Source organism: Bos indicus, chromosome 11 (assembly GCF_029378745.1).
Source record: "Bos indicus isolate NIAB-ARS_2022 breed Sahiwal x Tharparkar chromosome 11, NIAB-ARS_B.indTharparkar_mat_pri_1.0, whole genome shotgun sequence".
Lineage (NCBI taxonomy): Eukaryota > Metazoa > Chordata > Mammalia > Artiodactyla > Bovidae > Bos > Bos indicus.
In genome coordinates this window covers 21,076,147-21,094,078 of record NC_091770.1, presented here as the reverse complement: position 1 = coordinate 21,094,078, position 17,932 = coordinate 21,076,147, and the positions used below count along the sequence as shown (strand labels likewise).

General features: G+C 37.8%; 1 protein-coding gene across 5 annotated transcripts in view; it reads left to right on the top strand.

The window, feature by feature from the left end:
- Positions 1 to 17,932, top strand: part of DHX57 (DExH-box helicase 57) — a 60,311-nt gene that overhangs the window by 34,032 nt on the left and 8,347 nt on the right. For 4 of the 5 annotated variants that reach the window (XR_011569220.1, XM_019970028.2, XM_070798526.1 and 1 more), the window contains exons 13-21: positions 2,323 to 2,439; positions 6,597 to 6,693; positions 7,745 to 7,918; positions 8,498 to 8,698; positions 9,843 to 10,119; positions 14,191 to 14,286; positions 14,372 to 14,455; positions 16,907 to 17,044; positions 17,686 to 17,760. Coding sequence is in view for 3 of the 5 variants with exons in the window: in XM_019970028.2 (XP_019825587.2) it covers positions 2,323 to 2,439; positions 6,597 to 6,693; positions 7,745 to 7,918; positions 8,498 to 8,698; positions 9,843 to 10,119; positions 14,191 to 14,286; positions 14,372 to 14,455; positions 16,907 to 17,044; positions 17,686 to 17,760 (1,259 nt within the window). In the remaining 2 variants the exon portion in view is untranslated. Of the gene's footprint in view, positions 1 to 2,322; positions 2,440 to 6,596; positions 6,694 to 7,744; positions 7,919 to 8,497; positions 8,699 to 9,842; positions 10,120 to 12,518; positions 12,578 to 14,190; positions 14,287 to 14,371; positions 14,456 to 16,906; positions 17,046 to 17,685; positions 17,761 to 17,932 lie in introns of those variants that run through there. The other variant, XR_011569221.1, reaches the window with a different exon arrangement.

Below are 17,932 nucleotides of genomic sequence, written 5' to 3'. Positions count from 1 at the left end.
GTGCTGAGTGCTTTTACCTGTGTTGTGAGGTACTCTCTCCTCCCACGCTAGATCCCACCCAACTTTGTTCCTAGGTAGCCTTCCGTATGTCAGCTGGGCTGAATCCATAGCAATCCTAAGATAACTACTTTTGCCTTCTTTTTAAAGCCTAGACAGGTCTCAGCTGCTTTTCCTGTTCTCTTTTCCCTGGATTGCCACCACAACTCCTCTTGGTCCTTCCAAAAAAAACCCAAAAAACTGTTTACCTTTCAAGGTGTAAGGGCCTCAGATCCTTGCTACTTCTGTAGCAGAAAAGGCAAGTGAGCTTTCCTTTTCCTCCTTCCACCAGAGACTCAGTCCTGCGTGGGAAATGGTGATCATAAAGGAGCTAGGGCATTAGCCATTTGTTCTGCTGTTCAGGAAGATTCACATAGCTCCCAAACATTTGACTTCATCTTCCCGACATCCTGGGAAGCGAGGTTAAGAGCACAGACTTGTGTCTTACAGACCTGGACTTAACTCCCCAGGCTGTCATAAAACCAGTTGGGTGCAAGTTCTTCATCCTCTCTATTGCTAGTGTCCGTATCTATCAAATGTGGTTGTTTAGGAGATTAAATAAGACAATACAAATCAACAGCATAGGGCCAGTCAGTTAGTGCGGGCAGATGAGAATGTCTGACTCAAATGTTTCTGTTCTTTCTGTACTTCATACCAGCTGACAGTTCCCATTTCCTTATTCTGTTACATTAGTTAACAGGACTCTCTTTGGTTTCTCTTTTGAAATTCCAGAGTTTTCTTTAAGAATTTTGACTGGATCTAAGTCACAGTCCTTCTAATGTCCAGCGCAAGGACACAGAAGTTCCGAAAGTGCCTCTGAGAAATCTTTTCTAAGGATTTGAGGTCGGGAGCCTGGCTCTGCTGCTGTTTTCTGTGTGATGCTGGGCCGGTCTCTTAGGTTCTCTTGGTCTCCCTCTCCCTCTGAAACGAAGACTTCTATCTAGCTGATCTCAGTGCTTCCTTTCACCTTTCAGAAAATTAAATGTTGTTCCCTAGCTCAATTTTTAAAACTTTTTCTAGTTGAAAGAGAATAATAAGTCTTTTAAAATATATAATTGATTAGTAAGCCCTGCTGAACTTTTTTTTAATTAAAAAAATATTTTTCGTTTCCCTTTTTTTCCAGTTAACTGGTTCTCCTTTTGGAAAAGTCTGGCTATTTGGAATCTTGGCAAATAAAAATGATTCCTGCTCTACCTTCCATACCATCCACATCTTTGCTTGCGTACCCTGTTTCTTCCTTTGTTTGATTTTTTACCGACATACGGTTCACTGTTAGAACAGCGTTGTTTAAAAATGGCTTTTGCCTCTCTTCAAGCTTTTCAGCAAAATGTAGGAAGCTTCCCTTCCTTGATACCAACTACAGTTAGTTATTTAGCTGTGGTTAGATTCTGTTTCAGGTGATGGGTCATTAGAAAGACCTAAAGGAAAGGGCAGCTATCTCTGGAGAGTTAGTCTCCCCGTTTATGCTGCTCGTTTGTTTGGTTTGGGACTTTGTTTTGTGGTAGTTGTTGCATGTAGACTCTTGGTTATGGCATGTGGGGTGCAGTTCCCTGACCAGGGATGGAACCCAGGCTCCGTGCATTGGGAGCGCAGAGTCTTAGCCACTGGGCCACAAGGGAAGTCCCTGCTGTTTGTTTTTAAAAAAGAGCTTATAGTTTCAAAAAGAGGCTTATAGTACAACATAAGGAACTATGTCTTTTACTAGGACTCATATGAATTAGAAGGAGATTGTAGACCCTTAACCTGAGGTCTGTGGGTAGACTTCAGCGGTGTTGGTGAAGCCATTAAAATCACATGTATTTTTCAGGGAAGATTTGTAACTTTTACGATTTTCTCAAAGGAATCTAAAAGTTAAAAGTCACTGTTGTAAAAATGATGCTGAAAGCTGTGGTCTGTGTGCTTTGATTTTTACAATTACTGTTAGCTGGACTTTGTCTGATACGACTCACAACTTGATTAAATCTGGAAGGGTTTTCTGAAATACATTTGACTTTAAATCTTGTTTCTAGAACTTAAACTGTCAATAGATGCATGATAGATAAAAGGGGAAGGAAGGAAGACAGTAAAAAGTTGCCTCTCTGGCCCTTTGAAGCAGGGCCAGGAGCCTGCTCTTCAGGTAACAAAGTGCTTCTAGTGAGCCTGTACTTTCTGAGAGACTGAAGGAAAAAAGTTCATTTCAGTGCATCATCTGTGTTATTAAATCAAGATACACCTAGTTCCCAGGCATGTTTTCTTCAATAAGGCATGAAACTATTAATATCTTTATTATTTTTACCTTTCTTGCAGGAGTTAGCAAATCAGTCATCAAAACAATGTCCGTTATGGATTTTGAAAAGGTTAATCTTGAATTAATCGAGGCCTTGTTAGAGTGGATTGTGGACGGAAAGCACTCCTACCCTCCAGGTAACTGTTGTTTGTCTTAAGCGTGAGCCGGCCAAGGGCAGGGACCCTCCTTCCTGACATGGGGGTTTGTGGGGACAACCTGTCTTCCTGGAGCCCTCACCCCAGTTTTCTTCACCTTTCCATCCCCAGTTGTTGTAAAGTTCCTTATTAGATTTTTCAGGGGGAAATTTTACCTTTTACCCACTTGAGTAAAAGGACATTAACAATATGAAATCCAAAAGGAAGAAGGCTAAAAAGAAGCCTAGGTGTCTGCGTATTCAACACTCATTTGCCTCTGTGCGTGCCTGCTCAGTCGCTCAGTCATGTCTAACTCTTTGCAACCCCTGAACTGAAGCCCACCAGGCTCCTCTGTCTGTGGAATTTTCCCGGCAAGAATACTGGAGTGGGTTGCCATTTCCTCCTCCAGGGGGTCTTCCCAACCAAGGGATCAAACCCACATCTCTTGCGTCTCCTTCATTGGCAGGAAGATTCTTTACCACTGCACCATCTGGGAGTCCCTGGCTAAATGGGAATCTGGTAATGAGTGTTTGAGTCACATGAAGACTCGACAGTTGGAGACCACAGGACCATGGGGTCAAGAGAACAGACTTTGGAGAATTTGTTAAACTTCCTGTTGTCTACTCTGTAACCTTGGATGATAAAGCCCCTATCTTTTCTATGCCTCAGGCTCCTTGTGGTAAAGAAAAGTAAGTGAAAGTGAAAGTAAAGTCGCTCAGTCGTGTCCAACTCTTTGCGACCCATGGACTTTAGCCCATCAAACTCTTCTGTCCATGGGATTCTCCAGGCAAGAATACTGGAGTGGGTTGCCATTTCCTTCTCCAGGGTATCTTCCTGACCCAGGGATAGAACCCAGGTCTCCCACATTGCAGGCAGATGCTTTAACCTCTGCGCCACCAGGGAAGCCCCATGGTAAAACAAAGACAATAATAAATCCTCTATTTTGAGGATTAAAAGAAACCATATATAAAACACTTAGCACAGTGCCTGGTATATAATTAATGCCCAGTAGCTACTGCCCCTAACAGTATTAAAATTATGCTAGTCTATTTATCATCATTATTATTATGACTGTTATTACTCCTCCTCCTCCTGTTAATAACACAGGGCAATCCCTACTGTTGCCTTGCTCACTGTCTTCTTAGTGGCCCTCTTACCTCATCTGTAGCCCCTTACCCCCAGGATGAATGAATCCCCAGATCTCATAACTGGATCTTTCACATCAGTCAGGTTTCCATCAAATGTCTTCTCTTCAGAGAAGTCTTCTCTGACCACCCTATCTGTTGTCTCTCCCCTCGCTCTATCATAATACCCAAAAATGGGTTTCATTTTTATTATAGTACTTTTAACACTATCCAAAATTGTAGTTCTGCTTACTAATGGTCTCCTTTAGTAGAATATAAACTCTTTAAGAATGAATCAGTTCAGTTCAGTCGCTCAGTCCTGTCCAACTCTTTGCGACCCCATGAATCGCAGCACGCCAGGCCTCCCTGTCCATCACCAACTCCTGGAGCTCACCCAGACTCACGTCCATCGAGTCAGTGATGCCATCCAGCTATCTCATCCTCTGTCATCCCCTTCTCCTCCTGCCCCCAATCCCTCCCAGCATCAGAGTCTTTTCCAATGAGTCAACTTTTCACATGAGGTGGCCAGAGTACTGGAATTTCAGCTTCAGCATCATTCCCTCCAAAGAAATCCCAGGGCTGATCTCCTTTAGAATGGACTGGTTGGATCTCCTGCAGTCCAAGGGATTCTCAAGAGTCTTCTCTAACACCACAGTTCAAAAGCATCAATTCTTTGGTGCTCAGCTTTCTTCACAGTCCAACCCTCACATCCATACATGACCACTGGAAAAACCATAGCCTTGCCTAAATGGACCTTTGCTGGCAAAGTAATGTCTCTGCTTTTGAATATGCTATCTAGGTTGGTCATAACTTTTCTTCCAAGGAGTAAGCGTCTTTTAATTTCATGGCTGCAGTCACCATCTGCAGTGATTTTGGAGCCCCCCAAAATAAAGTCTGACACTGTTTCCACTGTTTCCCCATCTATTTCCCATGAAGTGATGGGACCAGATGCCATGATCTTCATTTTCTGAATGTTGAGCTTTAAGCCAACTTTTTCATTTACACAGTGTTTAGTGACTGCCCTCTTCTGCCTGGATTTTAATCATTAATGGTATTTTCTAAAGAAACATGTGAAACACACAGAATTATTGAAGTGCCTTGTTTCTCACTTCTTGGCAAATAGCCAGTGTTGGTTAATGCATTATCACTGGATTAAATATCTTATTTCATCCCAAAGGAAAAGACTATTATTGAAAAAAGTAAAGTATAGCAATCAAAAATAAATGTTGGAAAGTTATCTGAATTCAAAGTAAAGTTGATGTAGTGATTAGGCAGTTGGTGACATATTGTGAATATTAAAGATAACCTTGATACTGATGGCCAAGCCATGAGTGCAGAGCAGATCAAAGGCACATAGAAATATACAGTTTTTTCCCATTACATATAGATTATTTTACCACTCTTAAATTTTGTGTTACTTTAATAGAGTGAAGCATGGTGTATGTAATGGAAAGAGCATAGATCTGGTACCAGAAACCCCATATTTGTGTTCGCACACCCTTCCTATTAAGCTCTGTTACCTGACTGTGTGACTTGGTCACCTTAAGGGTACTAATACTCTTCTTAACAGGTGGTTATGAGGATCAAATGGAGATAATCCGTATGAACATTCTTTGTAAACTATGAAGTATTAGAATGAACACTGAAAGATGTCTTTTGTCCTTCTCACTTCAATTTTTGTAATAATTTAGTTTCCTTATTTATTTTGTGGGGAGAATAAGCATGATAAATAATTGGTCATGAGTTCGTTGTAGGTAGATCTTTGTTTTACCTTCCATTATACCTAGCACAGAGCTGACAAAGGTACCCAATAAGTATTTGTGAGATTAAAGGAGGGGCTATTGAAGAGTGTCAGTTTCCTCTCTGAATGAAGCACAAAACATGTCTATTGCTGAGTGACTGTTCTTAACACAGAAATACACTATAATCAGTTATCACTGTTTATTATCTTCAATGTAAAATTTTAAAACCCATAAGACATATTTATGGCATGGTTAATTTCTGTATGGCCTCTTCAACATGTATCTGAATTTAGATTACCAGATTGGTTGGCCAGTTATAGCTCCTTTTTCTCATTTCCAGTGAAATGTTTATGGATTTTACTTAGTAATGTAGAGAAGAGTCTTCCTGTCTTATAAGATTAGAAGGATGACTCTTTCTATAGAAAGAGAATGTCAGAGCCAGTACATTGAAGAAGTATGTTTAAAAAGCTTTGCTAATGATTCTTATGTAATGTAAGGCATTATTTTTTCTACACGTATTTTTTTCTGTTTTAGAAAGATAAATACCTCATTCATTTTTTAGTTATTAAGTCAGAAAATATATTTTACAAGTTCGTTTTCCACTTAATTCCCCAGGGACTTTACAAAGACATGGAGTAGGAAATAGCAACCCACTCCATTATTCTTGCCTGGAAAATTCCATGGACAGGGGAGCCTGGCTGGCTACAGTCCAAGGTGTCACAAGAGTCGGACATGACTGAGTGACTTTCACTTTACAAAGAAGAGAAAATTGATGGTGAAAAAGTCTCAGATTACATTTTCATTTAAAATTATAATCCATAATAGTTTTTCTTTTTCGCATCTATCAGGTTGATTCTTTTTATACGTTGTTGTTCAGTCACTAAGTCGTGTCTGGCTCTTTGCAACCCCATGGACTGCAGCAAGCCAGGCTTCCCTGTCCTTCACTGTCTTCTGGAGTTTGCTCAAGTTCATGTCCATTGAGTCTGTGATGCTATCTAATCACCTAACCATCTCATGCTCTATTGTTCCCGTCTCCTTTTGCCTTCAAAATTTCCCAGCATCAGGTTCTTTTCCAATGAGTCGGCTCTTCTCATCAGGTGGCCAAATTATTGGAGTTTCAGTTTTAGCATCAGTCCTTCAGTGAATGTTCAGGGTTGATTTCGTTTAGGATTGACTGGTTTGATCTCCTTGCATTCCAAAGGACTCTGAAGAGCCTTCCCCAGCACCACAGTTCAGAAGTGTCGATTCTTCAGGGCTTAGCCTTTTTATGGTCCAACTCTTTTTATATACCCAGGTGCTATACTTGTATTTTTACCGGGACTAGCAGAAATCAAAATGCTGTATGAACAGCTCCAGTCTAATTCTCTTTTCAACAATAGACGTAGTAATCGGTAAGTAATTGTTTTTTATATTCTTAATCATCTACTGCAGTTATATGTGAAAAGGAATTACCAGAAAGATCTCTTTGACTGTCATCACCCTCTTTAGATCCTGGTGTCACTCCTCAAGAATATGTTTGTTTATGCCAGCTGGGAATACACAAAGCAGTTTGTTTCAGGAAGTCAACTCATATCTCTATTCCATTATATAAAAATGTTTCTCTTCACTTAGCATAGTATCTCAGCAAAATTGCATGTACAGTTAACCCTGGAACAGTATGGGTTTCAACTGCACAGATCCATTTATACATGGATTTTTTTGTCAATGGTAGATACTGTAGTACTGCATGATCTGTAGTTGGTTAAATCCATGGATGCAGAACCACAGGTACAGAGGAACTGCGTAATAAAGGACTGATTATAAATTATATGTGGGTTTTTGACTGCACAGAGGATTGGCTTTCCCTAATCCCTGGATTGTTCAGTGGTCAACTGCTATTTCAGTTGCCAAATACCAGGGATTAAAGAAGCCAGTGTTAATAACAACAAAGAAATACTACCATTTTGAGAAAAAATGATTTTCAGTGGTTCCTCTTCCAATAGCAGAAAACTCTGGGTATATCTTCGTAACTAAGGGGACAGCTATTTGACAGATGAACACCCCCTAGAAATAGAAGAATGAAGTTTCTTAGCATACACAACTGTCTCGCTCTCTCTCTGGAATTAAGCATAGGGAAAAAAAATTCTTGTTTGGTTAGTGTGTGCTGGGCTTGGGTTACTTGTAGAATATCAACTATTTATTCTTATTAATTATTTACTACTGAATTACACTCCAGTTTTTCCCAAGTTGATGCAAGGTTTTTAGTTCATAGAACTCAGTAAGTACTTTGTAAGGGTCAGGAAAAGCCTTTTCACTTAGAAGACTTGGATCTTGAGGACAGGTTGTAGAGAAGCTGCTCGTTTTGGGAGTCATATTGCTTTCATAGAAATCCACCCGTTATAACCTGATTTCAGTGTTTTGTGCTAGAACACTCAATATGTTTTTGTTTTTTTGTTTTTTTAGATGTGTTATTCACCCACTTCATTCGTCTTTATCCAGTGAAGAGCAGCAGGCTGTGTTTGTAAAACCTCCTATGGGTGTAACTAAGATTATAATTTCCACCAATATTGCTGAGACATCCATAACCATCGATGATGTTGTCTATGTCATTGATTCTGGGAAAATGAAAGAAAAGAGGTATTCTCTTTTGGTGATGTAAAAGAGGGGCTAAAGATGCCGCAATTGGAGCAGCACAGGTGTTAAAGGCTAATGCTATTAAGCTACGTAGATTACTGTTTGAAAAATCTTTATGCAAACTCTGTAGATATATGAGTGTTTCTATAGCTAGGGCCATGAATCTTACATTCCCTCCCAAACAGAGGTGAAAGTTTAAAATTTTACCTTAGAAGTAATTATTTTTCTTTTTTCATTCATATGCTTTACATGTACTTGTAAAAAGAATTGGTATGGGAGGTGATGGATATGTTAATTACCAAAAGATTGGTAATCATTTCACGAAGTGTGCATATATCAAAACGTCCCATTTAAAAAAATTAAATGGGGCGTTATTTTTTTTAAGTTGAATAAAAAACCTGAATGTGGTATATACTAAAGAAGCCATTTAAATGAACACTTAGCACTCAACTATCCCAGAACACGCGGGGACGCTGTCCTTCAACAGAAGTAGAGCAGTTCATCTGATCTGTCCATACCAAATAAAATCTTGGCCACATTTTTATAAAGTAACTCCTTTTTACCTTTTCTTTTACTTTATAGATATGATGCCAGCAAAGGGATGGAAAGTTTAGAGGATACTTTTGTCTCTCAAGCCAATGCCCTGCAAAGAAAAGGTCGAGCAGGTCGTGTAGCGTCTGGGGTCTGCTTCCATTTATTCACCAGCCATCACTTTAATCACCAACTTCTAAAGCAGCAGCTACCAGAAATACAAAGAGTGCCATTGGAACAGCTCTGTCTGAGGTACACGTTGGTCCTCGCTCGTGTCCTGCTTCTGAAAGGTCCCAGTGTTTCTCACCCTACGTTCCATGTTTTCTTTTTTTAGTACAAGATGTTTTGCCAAGCGTGCACTTGGACGAACTCATTCATTTGCAAAGAGCTCTTCAGTGTTGCCTTTACCATATTGCTTCACATCAAGATTTCTTGCATTGCAGAGGATGGCCTTAAAATAGAGCTTAAGAATAACACTTATAAATCAAGAAAGTAATCTAACTTACCAAGAAATTTCTGCTAGGGCAGCACCAATATTAAATCATCACAGGGGAAAATCTGCACCCTCATTATCAGTTAGAACAAAGTGAACAAAAGCAACTTGAAACACCATTATTTACCTGGTGAACAAACAAGAACAAATATCATAAAATAGAATGTAGCGAATGAATGAATAATTGAGGTTACTGAAGCTGGAAAAGCTTTGGTTCAGCCTTTCTGAAAATTTGCATAGCATTATATAAGAACTCTAAAGCTATCCATGCCCTTTGACCAAGTCATTATTTTGAGAGAGAATGCCCATAAAATGTTACCCCAAAGGGAAAAAAGTTGCTTATACAAAGATATTATGCTCTTCTTTTATCCAATTGGTATATTTTGAGGTCCTTCTATTACATTAGTATAAATGTAAAGGAATTGTAAGTAAAATAAGCTTTTTACATATTAAATTTTTCTCTTTCGAAAATTACCTAAATTCATAATTTAAAAACAGCTTTTCAAGAGCTGCCACAGGCAGGACACAATGCACGTTAATTTCATAAACAATTGCTATGCAGTTTCAGATGTGGGAAGGAGAGTAGGTGGATCTTTCAGTGTTATTTTGTGATTTGAATCCACTGTTACAGAGAAAAGTATTTTGGAAGTTTATAGAGAGAAATATATTCTGAATCTCAGTAAATTTCAGAATCTGAAAGTGTTTCTGCAATTTATTGGTAGGAGAAGTACAGGACATAAGAGGTTTTTTTTTTTTTTTAATTTATTTAAATTGACATTGTTTGGTTTATAAAAGCATATATTTGGGAAATTATAAATTATTATTCATTCATGGCAGAAGCTTACTTCTTTGTGTCATCCCACCAGAAATAAACTTGACAATTGTTTTGTTTTCTTGTTTCAGAATTAAAATTTTAGAGATGTTTAGCACTCACAATCTCCAGTCTGTGTTCGCTCGGCTCATTGAACCCCCACACGCTGATTCTCTCCGTGCCTCAAAAATACGATTACGAGACTTGGGAGCATTAACTCCAGACGAAACACTGACCCCTCTAGGGTATCACTTGGCCTCTTTGCCTGTAGATGTGAGAATCGGCAAACTAATGCTCTTTGGATCTATCTTCCGCTGTTTGGATCCTGCTCTCACCATTGCTGCCAGTTTAGCTTTTAAGTCTCCTTTTGTAAGTAAACAGCATTCATCTCAGCTTGAGTCCATAAGTGTCTAAGGGAACCATGGGGGTGCTTCATGGTTATGTGAGCCCCTTAAAATTTTTCCTCTGAGTGTATTATATGTGACTCTTTCAAGGCACAATGTCTAAAACTTTTATCAGATCTTCAAAGAAATCCATGCCCCAAGTAGATTAAGAACTAGAGATCCAGCTTATTTATAAATATGCTTTTTCTGTATCTCCTTTACTTGCCCATTATAGTAAAATAAAAAAATAAGTGTCCCTGCATGATTTTAAAAAACAATAATACATTGGACTACATTTTTATCAGCTTTATTGAAATATAATTCACCCATTTAAAGTGCACTGTAGTTTTTAGTATCGTGCAGTCATCACCCTAGTCAGTTTTAGAATGTTTTTGTCACTTCATAAAAAACTTATTTATCACTCTCCTATTTCCCTCCAATCTCCCCATCTCCTCCATCCCCAGGCAACCACCAGCTGGCTTTCTGTGTTCATAGATTTGCCTCTTCTGGACATTTCATATTAATGAAATAATATATAGTGTTTTGTGATCAACTTCTTCACTTAGCATAATGCATTTAAGATTCATCTATGTTACAGTATGTATCAGTACTTCATTCCTTTTATGGCCAAATAATATTCCTTTGTGTGGGTGTACCACATTTTGTTTATCCGTGCAGCACTTGAAGGACATTTGGGATTGTTTCCACCTTTGGCTATAAACTTCCATGTACGTGTTTTTATGTGAACATATGTTTTCATTTGTCTTAGGTGTAAGACCTAGGAGTGAAATAATTTGGTCAAATACTAGCTGTTTATTTAACTTTCTGAGGAACTTCCAGACTCTTCTAGAGTAGCTGCGTTTTACACTTGACCAGCATTTTATCAGGATTGTAATTTCTCCATATCCTTACTAACACTTACTATTATCTGACAGTTTTCTTTTAACTATCCTACATGCTGTGAATTTGTGGTCTTTGATCTTTTCTCTAATGGCCAATGATATTAAACATCTTTTCATTTTCTTCTTGTCCATTTGTATATCTGATAAGAAATGTCTTCAGATAGTTTGCCCATTTTTAAATTGGGTTATTTGTCCTTTTATTATTGAGGTAAGCATTCTTTATACATTCTGGATATAAGTTCCTTAACAGATATATGATGTGCAAATGTTTTCTCCTGTACTGTGGTTTGCCTTTTTCACTTTCTTGATCTGTTCTTTGAAATACAAGTTTTTATTTTTATGAATTCCAGTTTATTTAGTTTTTTGTTGCTCAAACTGTTGCTGTAATGGTTAAGAATTCATTGCCAAATCCAAAGTAATGAAAATTTATCTGTATATTTTTTCCTAAAAGTTTTTATAGTTTTAGCTCTTACATTATGGTTTTCACTCCATTTTGAGCTAGCTTTTGTATGTAATGTGAAGAGTCCAACTTCATTCTTCTGCATGTGACTATCCAGCTGTCCCGTCACCATTTGTTGAAAAGGCTATTCTTTCCCCATTGGATGGTCTTTGCATCTTATAAAAAATCAATTAACCATAAATATATGGTTTTATTTCTGGATTCTCAATTCTGTTCCATTGAATTATATGTTTACTTATGCCAGTTTCACACTGTCTTAATTCAAAATACAAAACTCGAATAGTTTTGTAGTAAGTTTGGAAATCAGGAAGTGTGAGTCCTCCAATTTTGTTCTTTTTGTTAGTGTTTTGAGGATTTTTATATCATTTATGAGAGATGCTGGTCTGTAGTATTCCTTCCTTGTGATGTCTTTATCTGGCTTTGGTATCAGAGTAATACTGGCCACGTAATAATTTGGAAAGTGTTCTTGCCACCTTTTTTTTTTTTTTTTTTTTGAAGATTTTGTGAGGAATTAATTCTTTAAATGCTTGATATAATTCAGTGGTGAAGTCACTTGGGCTTTTCTTTGTGGTTAGTTTTTTTAATAATTAATTCAACCTCTTTACTTGTTATAGGTATATTCAGATTATCTGTTTCTTTTTGAGTTATTTGCATTTTTCTAGGAATTTGTCCATTTCAGCTAAATTACCTAACTTATTAACATACAAACATTCATAGTATTTTATAGTCCTTTTTATTTCTGAGAGCCTGGTAGTAATGTCCCTCTTCATTTCTGATTCTAGTAATTTGAGCCTTCTCTCTTTTTTTCTTGATCAGCTTGCCTAAAGGTTTTTCAATTTTGTTGATCTTTTCCGAGAACCGGCTTTTGATTTCATTGATTTTCCCTACCGTTTTTCTGTTCTCTATTTTACTAATTTCTGTGATTTATTTTCTTCCATTTGTTTCAGTTTTAGTTCATTTCCCAGTGTCTTAAAGTGAAAGGTTAGGTTATTGATTTGAGATCTTTCTTCTTTTTTAATATAGAAATATACAGCTATAAATTTTCTTCTACGGACGGCTTTAGCTGCATCCCATAAGTTTTGGTATGTTGTGTCTTCATTTTCATTCATTTCAAGTATTTTCTAATTTCCCTTTTCAGTTCTTCTATGACTCATTGGTTATTTAGGCATGTGTTGTTTAATGTCCATGCATCTATGAGTTTCCCAATTTTTTCCTATTACTGACTTCTAATTTCATTCTGTTGTGGTCAGAGAATATACTTCGTATTATTTTAGTCCTTTAAAACATATTATGATCTTTGTTTTATGGCTAAGCATATGCTCTGTCCTGAGAAGTATTCCATGTAGACCTGAGAATGAACTATTGTTATTGTTATTGGATAGAGTGTCACTCTGCCTTTATTTTCACCAGGGCTTATCTCAGATAGATAGGGGAATAGATAGATGTAATAATTTTCTTCAATTTTAATGTTATACATCATGGAATTGTAAATTCACAGATCTACAAAAAGATGTTAGTTCAGCCCCTTCATTTAACAGCAGATAACAAAACCAAGGACCAGACTAGGTGATGTAGCTTACTCAGCAGCAGTCAGTATTGATGTGAGCAAGACCTCCACTGCCTATTCTCACATAATTAAATAACCTCTCATTGGCTGTTTTCTTTTACTGGGATATAGAAATTGTTCATTAGAAATACTGGTGTCACCCTTAGCCAAAACTGAACACCTGTCCTTTGCTGGGTTCTGTAAGCATAATATTAATTCCCAACTGTAATCCTTTCCCCACTAGCCTTCCTAAAACAGAAGAAATTTTATTTTCAAGTAGAAATAAATAAAATTTTAATATTACTGTGTTAGCTATAAAGGTGTGCAGGTATACAAATTTAGAAAGAAGCACCATAGTTGGTTTAGATCGACTGTCAGTGTGATACTAGGGCCTCAGTGCAACATGCTAGTGCCTTTAGTATTGATGCATGTGTACCTTGTATCGATACATGTGTACCTTTAGTATCGATACATGTGTACCTTTAGTATCGATACATGTGTACCTTTAGTATCGATACATGAGTACCTTTAGTATTGATGCATGTGTACCTTGTATCGATACATGTATACCTTTAGTATCGATACATGTGTACCTTTAGTATCGATACATGTGTACCTTTAGTATCGATACATGAGTACCTTTAGTATTGATGCATGTGTACCTTGTATTGATGCGTGTGTATATTACAGTGAAAGAAGGCAGTGAAAATTAAGTTCTCAGCTAATGTCACTAACTTCTAGGGAAAAGGAGAACCTGTATTTTTAAGAGGAAAAAGCATGAATTATGGGTATAGAAACAGGGGAGACTTAAGTATAAAAGATGAAAAAGAGTCTGTAAAATGAAGGTATCACAGAGTTAACAGAATCTTGGATTTTAGATGTAGCTTTTAGAATGAGTGGCTCTTTGACATCTTGCCACTAGAAAGTAAAAGACCCAAGAGAGGTCATTTTGAGTGGGCAGACGGACTCACACAGACAATTAGGACTGTTGGCTTGGCACTTAACCACCATAATTACTTTTAACCAGTCACCCACTTTGTACTCTGACCCACACAACACACTTCCCAAGCATCTGACTTCAGCAGTAGCAAAATGCCACTTGAAACCTTGGATAAAATGTGTCCTTCAAACCTGGCTTTCTTCCTTTAGGTATCTCCCTGGGATAAAAAAGAGGAAGCTAACCAGAAAAAGCTAGAATTTGCATTTGCAAACAGTGATTATCTGGCCCTTCTACGAGCATATAAGGTAAGTATATAATCTAATAGCTGAGGTTTATTACCAGAGTTGGCACTAAAGACAGAATAACATTTTGGTTTTCTCCAAAATTTAGGGATGGCAGCTAAGTATGAAAGAAGGTATGCGTGCAAGTTATAATTACTGCAGACAAAACTTCTTGTCAGGAAGAGTTCTTCAGGTGAGCTGTTTCTGTGGAGATTTGTGTCCATTCATTTAGTAGTGCACCAGAGGGTGCTGCAGCTTTATCTTGCTTGTCCTACCTTGACATTGAAAATACTACTTTTGGAATATGCTTGGCTTCACCAGCTGTGTAAAACAGACTCCTGAACTATGACATCAGGCCTTCTGTGCTGAACCTTTCAATTCACCCATTTTTCCTCTTCTCAGTGAATCTGTGTTTAACTTACGTGGAGGCTACAGGCATGTAGCCATTCTGAAGATTACTGCTTACTAGAAGTCACTCTTTTCAGTGATTATACCAAACATCCTTAACCTGGATCCATAACCCCCTGAAATTGTTTGCAAAGTCACGCCCTTATACATACGTGCACTATTCTGGAGAAAGAGAACAAAGCTTTCATTGAGTCTCAAAGGGATCAATGACCATCCCCAAACCCCTTACTTTCTCCCTAAAACCAAAGAACAAATGGTGAACCATATTTTCTTTATTAATTCTTCTGTCCATCAGAGGCTACTCTGTCAATGAGTACACAAGAAAGGTTTATTATCTTTTGTGTAATAATAGACAGGGCTCTGTCTTCTGTTGTGACAATATTTTAGGCCCCTTTCCATAGTAGCATGAAATATAACCAGAGTAATAACGGTGTATATACTTATAGAGCCTCCATGTCACTCAAATTTTGAGGCTAGGGAGGTGGAAGGACTTTCTTTCCATATTAGATGATGTTTTGGAATAGAACACAAAACTAATGTTCATACCTGACAGCTAGTTACCTCTCTGCCATAAGGACCGTCAGAGCAGAGATTTTATGTTTTCTTCAGTTCTATATCTCCACTGCCTAGAAGAGTTACTTAGAACATAGTTGATGCCCAGTAAAATTCATTGAATGCATGAATGAATGAGTTTGTTTATTGACAGTGAAGTAAGAGACCTCAAAAACATCCCAGTATTTGCCTTCCTTCTTCTCTGCCTTTGCTGCTGCTGCTAAGTCACTTCAGTCATGTCCGACTCTGTGCAACCCCATAGACAGCAGCCCACCAGGCTCCCCCATCCCTGGGATTCTCCAGGCAAGAACACTGGAGTGGGTTGCCATTTCCTTCTCCAATGCATGAAAGTGAAAAGTGAAAGTGAAGTCGCTCAGTCGTGTCTGACTCTTCCTTTAGGTGTACTACAAAGAGACATTTGGAGAAGATAGAGGCTCTGGCTTTAATCTAAGAATAACAAAAGTAGTGATTTTCGATCACGGCCACACATTAGATTCACCTGAGGAAGCTTAAAAAAAATGCAAAATGCCCAAATTCCACCCCAGGCCAGTTACATTTGGATCTCTAGGGGTAGGGCCTGAGCATCTGTTTATTCTCCTTGTTGTGAATTCAACAAGTCATTTTCATATGTTGCAAGGGTTGAGAACCACTGGTCTAAAGGTATTTTATATGTAAAGCACAATAATAAATATTTCCTTGAGTCCTTAAGACTTTTAAATGTAAAACATATATTTTAAATTATATTTATGTATATTTACTAGATTTAATCTTTTCTTTAGGCTGTATTTAGATTTTTCAGTGATCTATGAGGTTCATCCATTACTTCTTTTCACTAAATTCCAGCTTAGAGTGTAGAATTAGTTCTAATAAGATATCAATAAAAGCTTGTCGTGAAATAGAACTCTTGGATATTTGAATCCCATTGTATTTTTGCCATGTTATCCATCTGTACTTGAGACAGTCCAAGAAAACACTTAAATTGTCATCAGAGACAGAGTACCATTGCTTAGCTTTCCATTCCTTTGATTGGCGTCATCTGCTTCTGTGTTGTCTGATAGACAGCCAATATTTGAACAGAAGCCAAAAACAGGTTTGTGCTTTTCATTCTCACACTTGTGCTCAGCTACAGAAAGAGTGTGTAAATCTAAACCACTTAATAGTATTCCTATTCCCAGGGGAAAATGTGAGCCAGCAAGTCCACAGGATAAGAGAAAGGGAACGTTTCTGAAGTGGGTATTCTGCATCCATTGAGAGAGGACACCAACCACTTTAAGCTCAGAGAAGGCACTATAAGGACCCCAGCAGAAAGGAAGTAGGAAAAATGAACAGGGTCACAGCACCTTGAGTTAGGGTTCCAAACACAGTAAGCTACATTTCTGGCTGTAAGTGTTGCCAGAAAAAATCAGACCTGTGCAAAATCTGGTCAATTTTTTTTTAAACATCATTAACAATTAAATACTCTTTGGGTTTTCTGAAATTTGTGAATTTCTATGTAACAGTTTTACTCTGTCTGCTGGTTTGTATAAGTGAAAACTGCCCTCTGGGAATGAACAGACAAGATATTCTTCATACTTGTCTGGTAAACCCATGAGTCCACTGTCCACTGAAGTAATTCATTTTTGTAGTCATTCTTGCCTTTGATGTGTCAGTGTCTCTGCTTCAAGACTTTCCCCACTTTTTTCAGGAAATGGCAAGCCTGAAACGACAGTTCACTGAACTGTTATCGGACATAGGCTTTGTTAAGGAGGGACTCCGAGCAAGGGAAATTGAGAAAAGAGCCCAAGGAGGAGGAGATGGTATATTGGATGCCACAGGAGAAGAGGTAAAGTGTGTGCAGTTAGCTCTTATTTCTCTTTAATGACCATATACTTAGTCTATTACCTGAGGAATATCTGTAGGCCTTCTTCACTTAAGCCCTAGGAACAATAGGTTAGTGGCATTCTTGATTTCCTTCTTTCCACAAATGTCAACTAACACTCATAAAAACAAGGGTTTTTCTGTTTCTTGTTGCTTTTGCTATGTTTGTTTTATTTACATTGATTTTTGGTGAGTCCATCAGAGATAGAACAGACTTTCCAATAAAGTCTTATTAATCAGACCAGCCTTTTTCCAAACCAAGGATAGTTTTATATTTAACTATAGGAAGAACAATTCAAAATGAACCTGATGTCACTCTCAGTGCAGTTACTTTCTGGAAATTGGGAACATCTCACAAACCAGAATCTTTCTCTCCACTGATCCTTAGGAACTCTGGCTTTATAACTGCTTTGCAGAGATCTTGAAAGTAATTATGGGCTTCTTGGAATGGGTCCTGTGTGAATGTAGTCTAGTAGATTGCTTTCTTAGAAATAATTTTTCAGATTATTTTAAGATAGAAGTCAAAAGAAATATAATAGTAAATTCCAAGGCACGGATGGAAATAGCCACATTATTTATAAGATTAATGCTGTATTTCTCTCACAGGCAAACTCAAATGCTGAGAACCCCAAGTTGATATCAGCAATGCTGTGTGCTGCTCTGTATCCAAATGTAGTGCAGGTAACAGAATGTTTTCCTGGGCCTCCCACTTCTTGTTTGTTTGATTTGTAGCCGAGAGATGTAAGTTAAGACACTCACATTAATCATCTAAAGACACACACACACACACACACAGCCTTTTAAACTTAGTTTATATTTCCAATCCTTCAGTTCCCCAAATGTGTTTAGATAT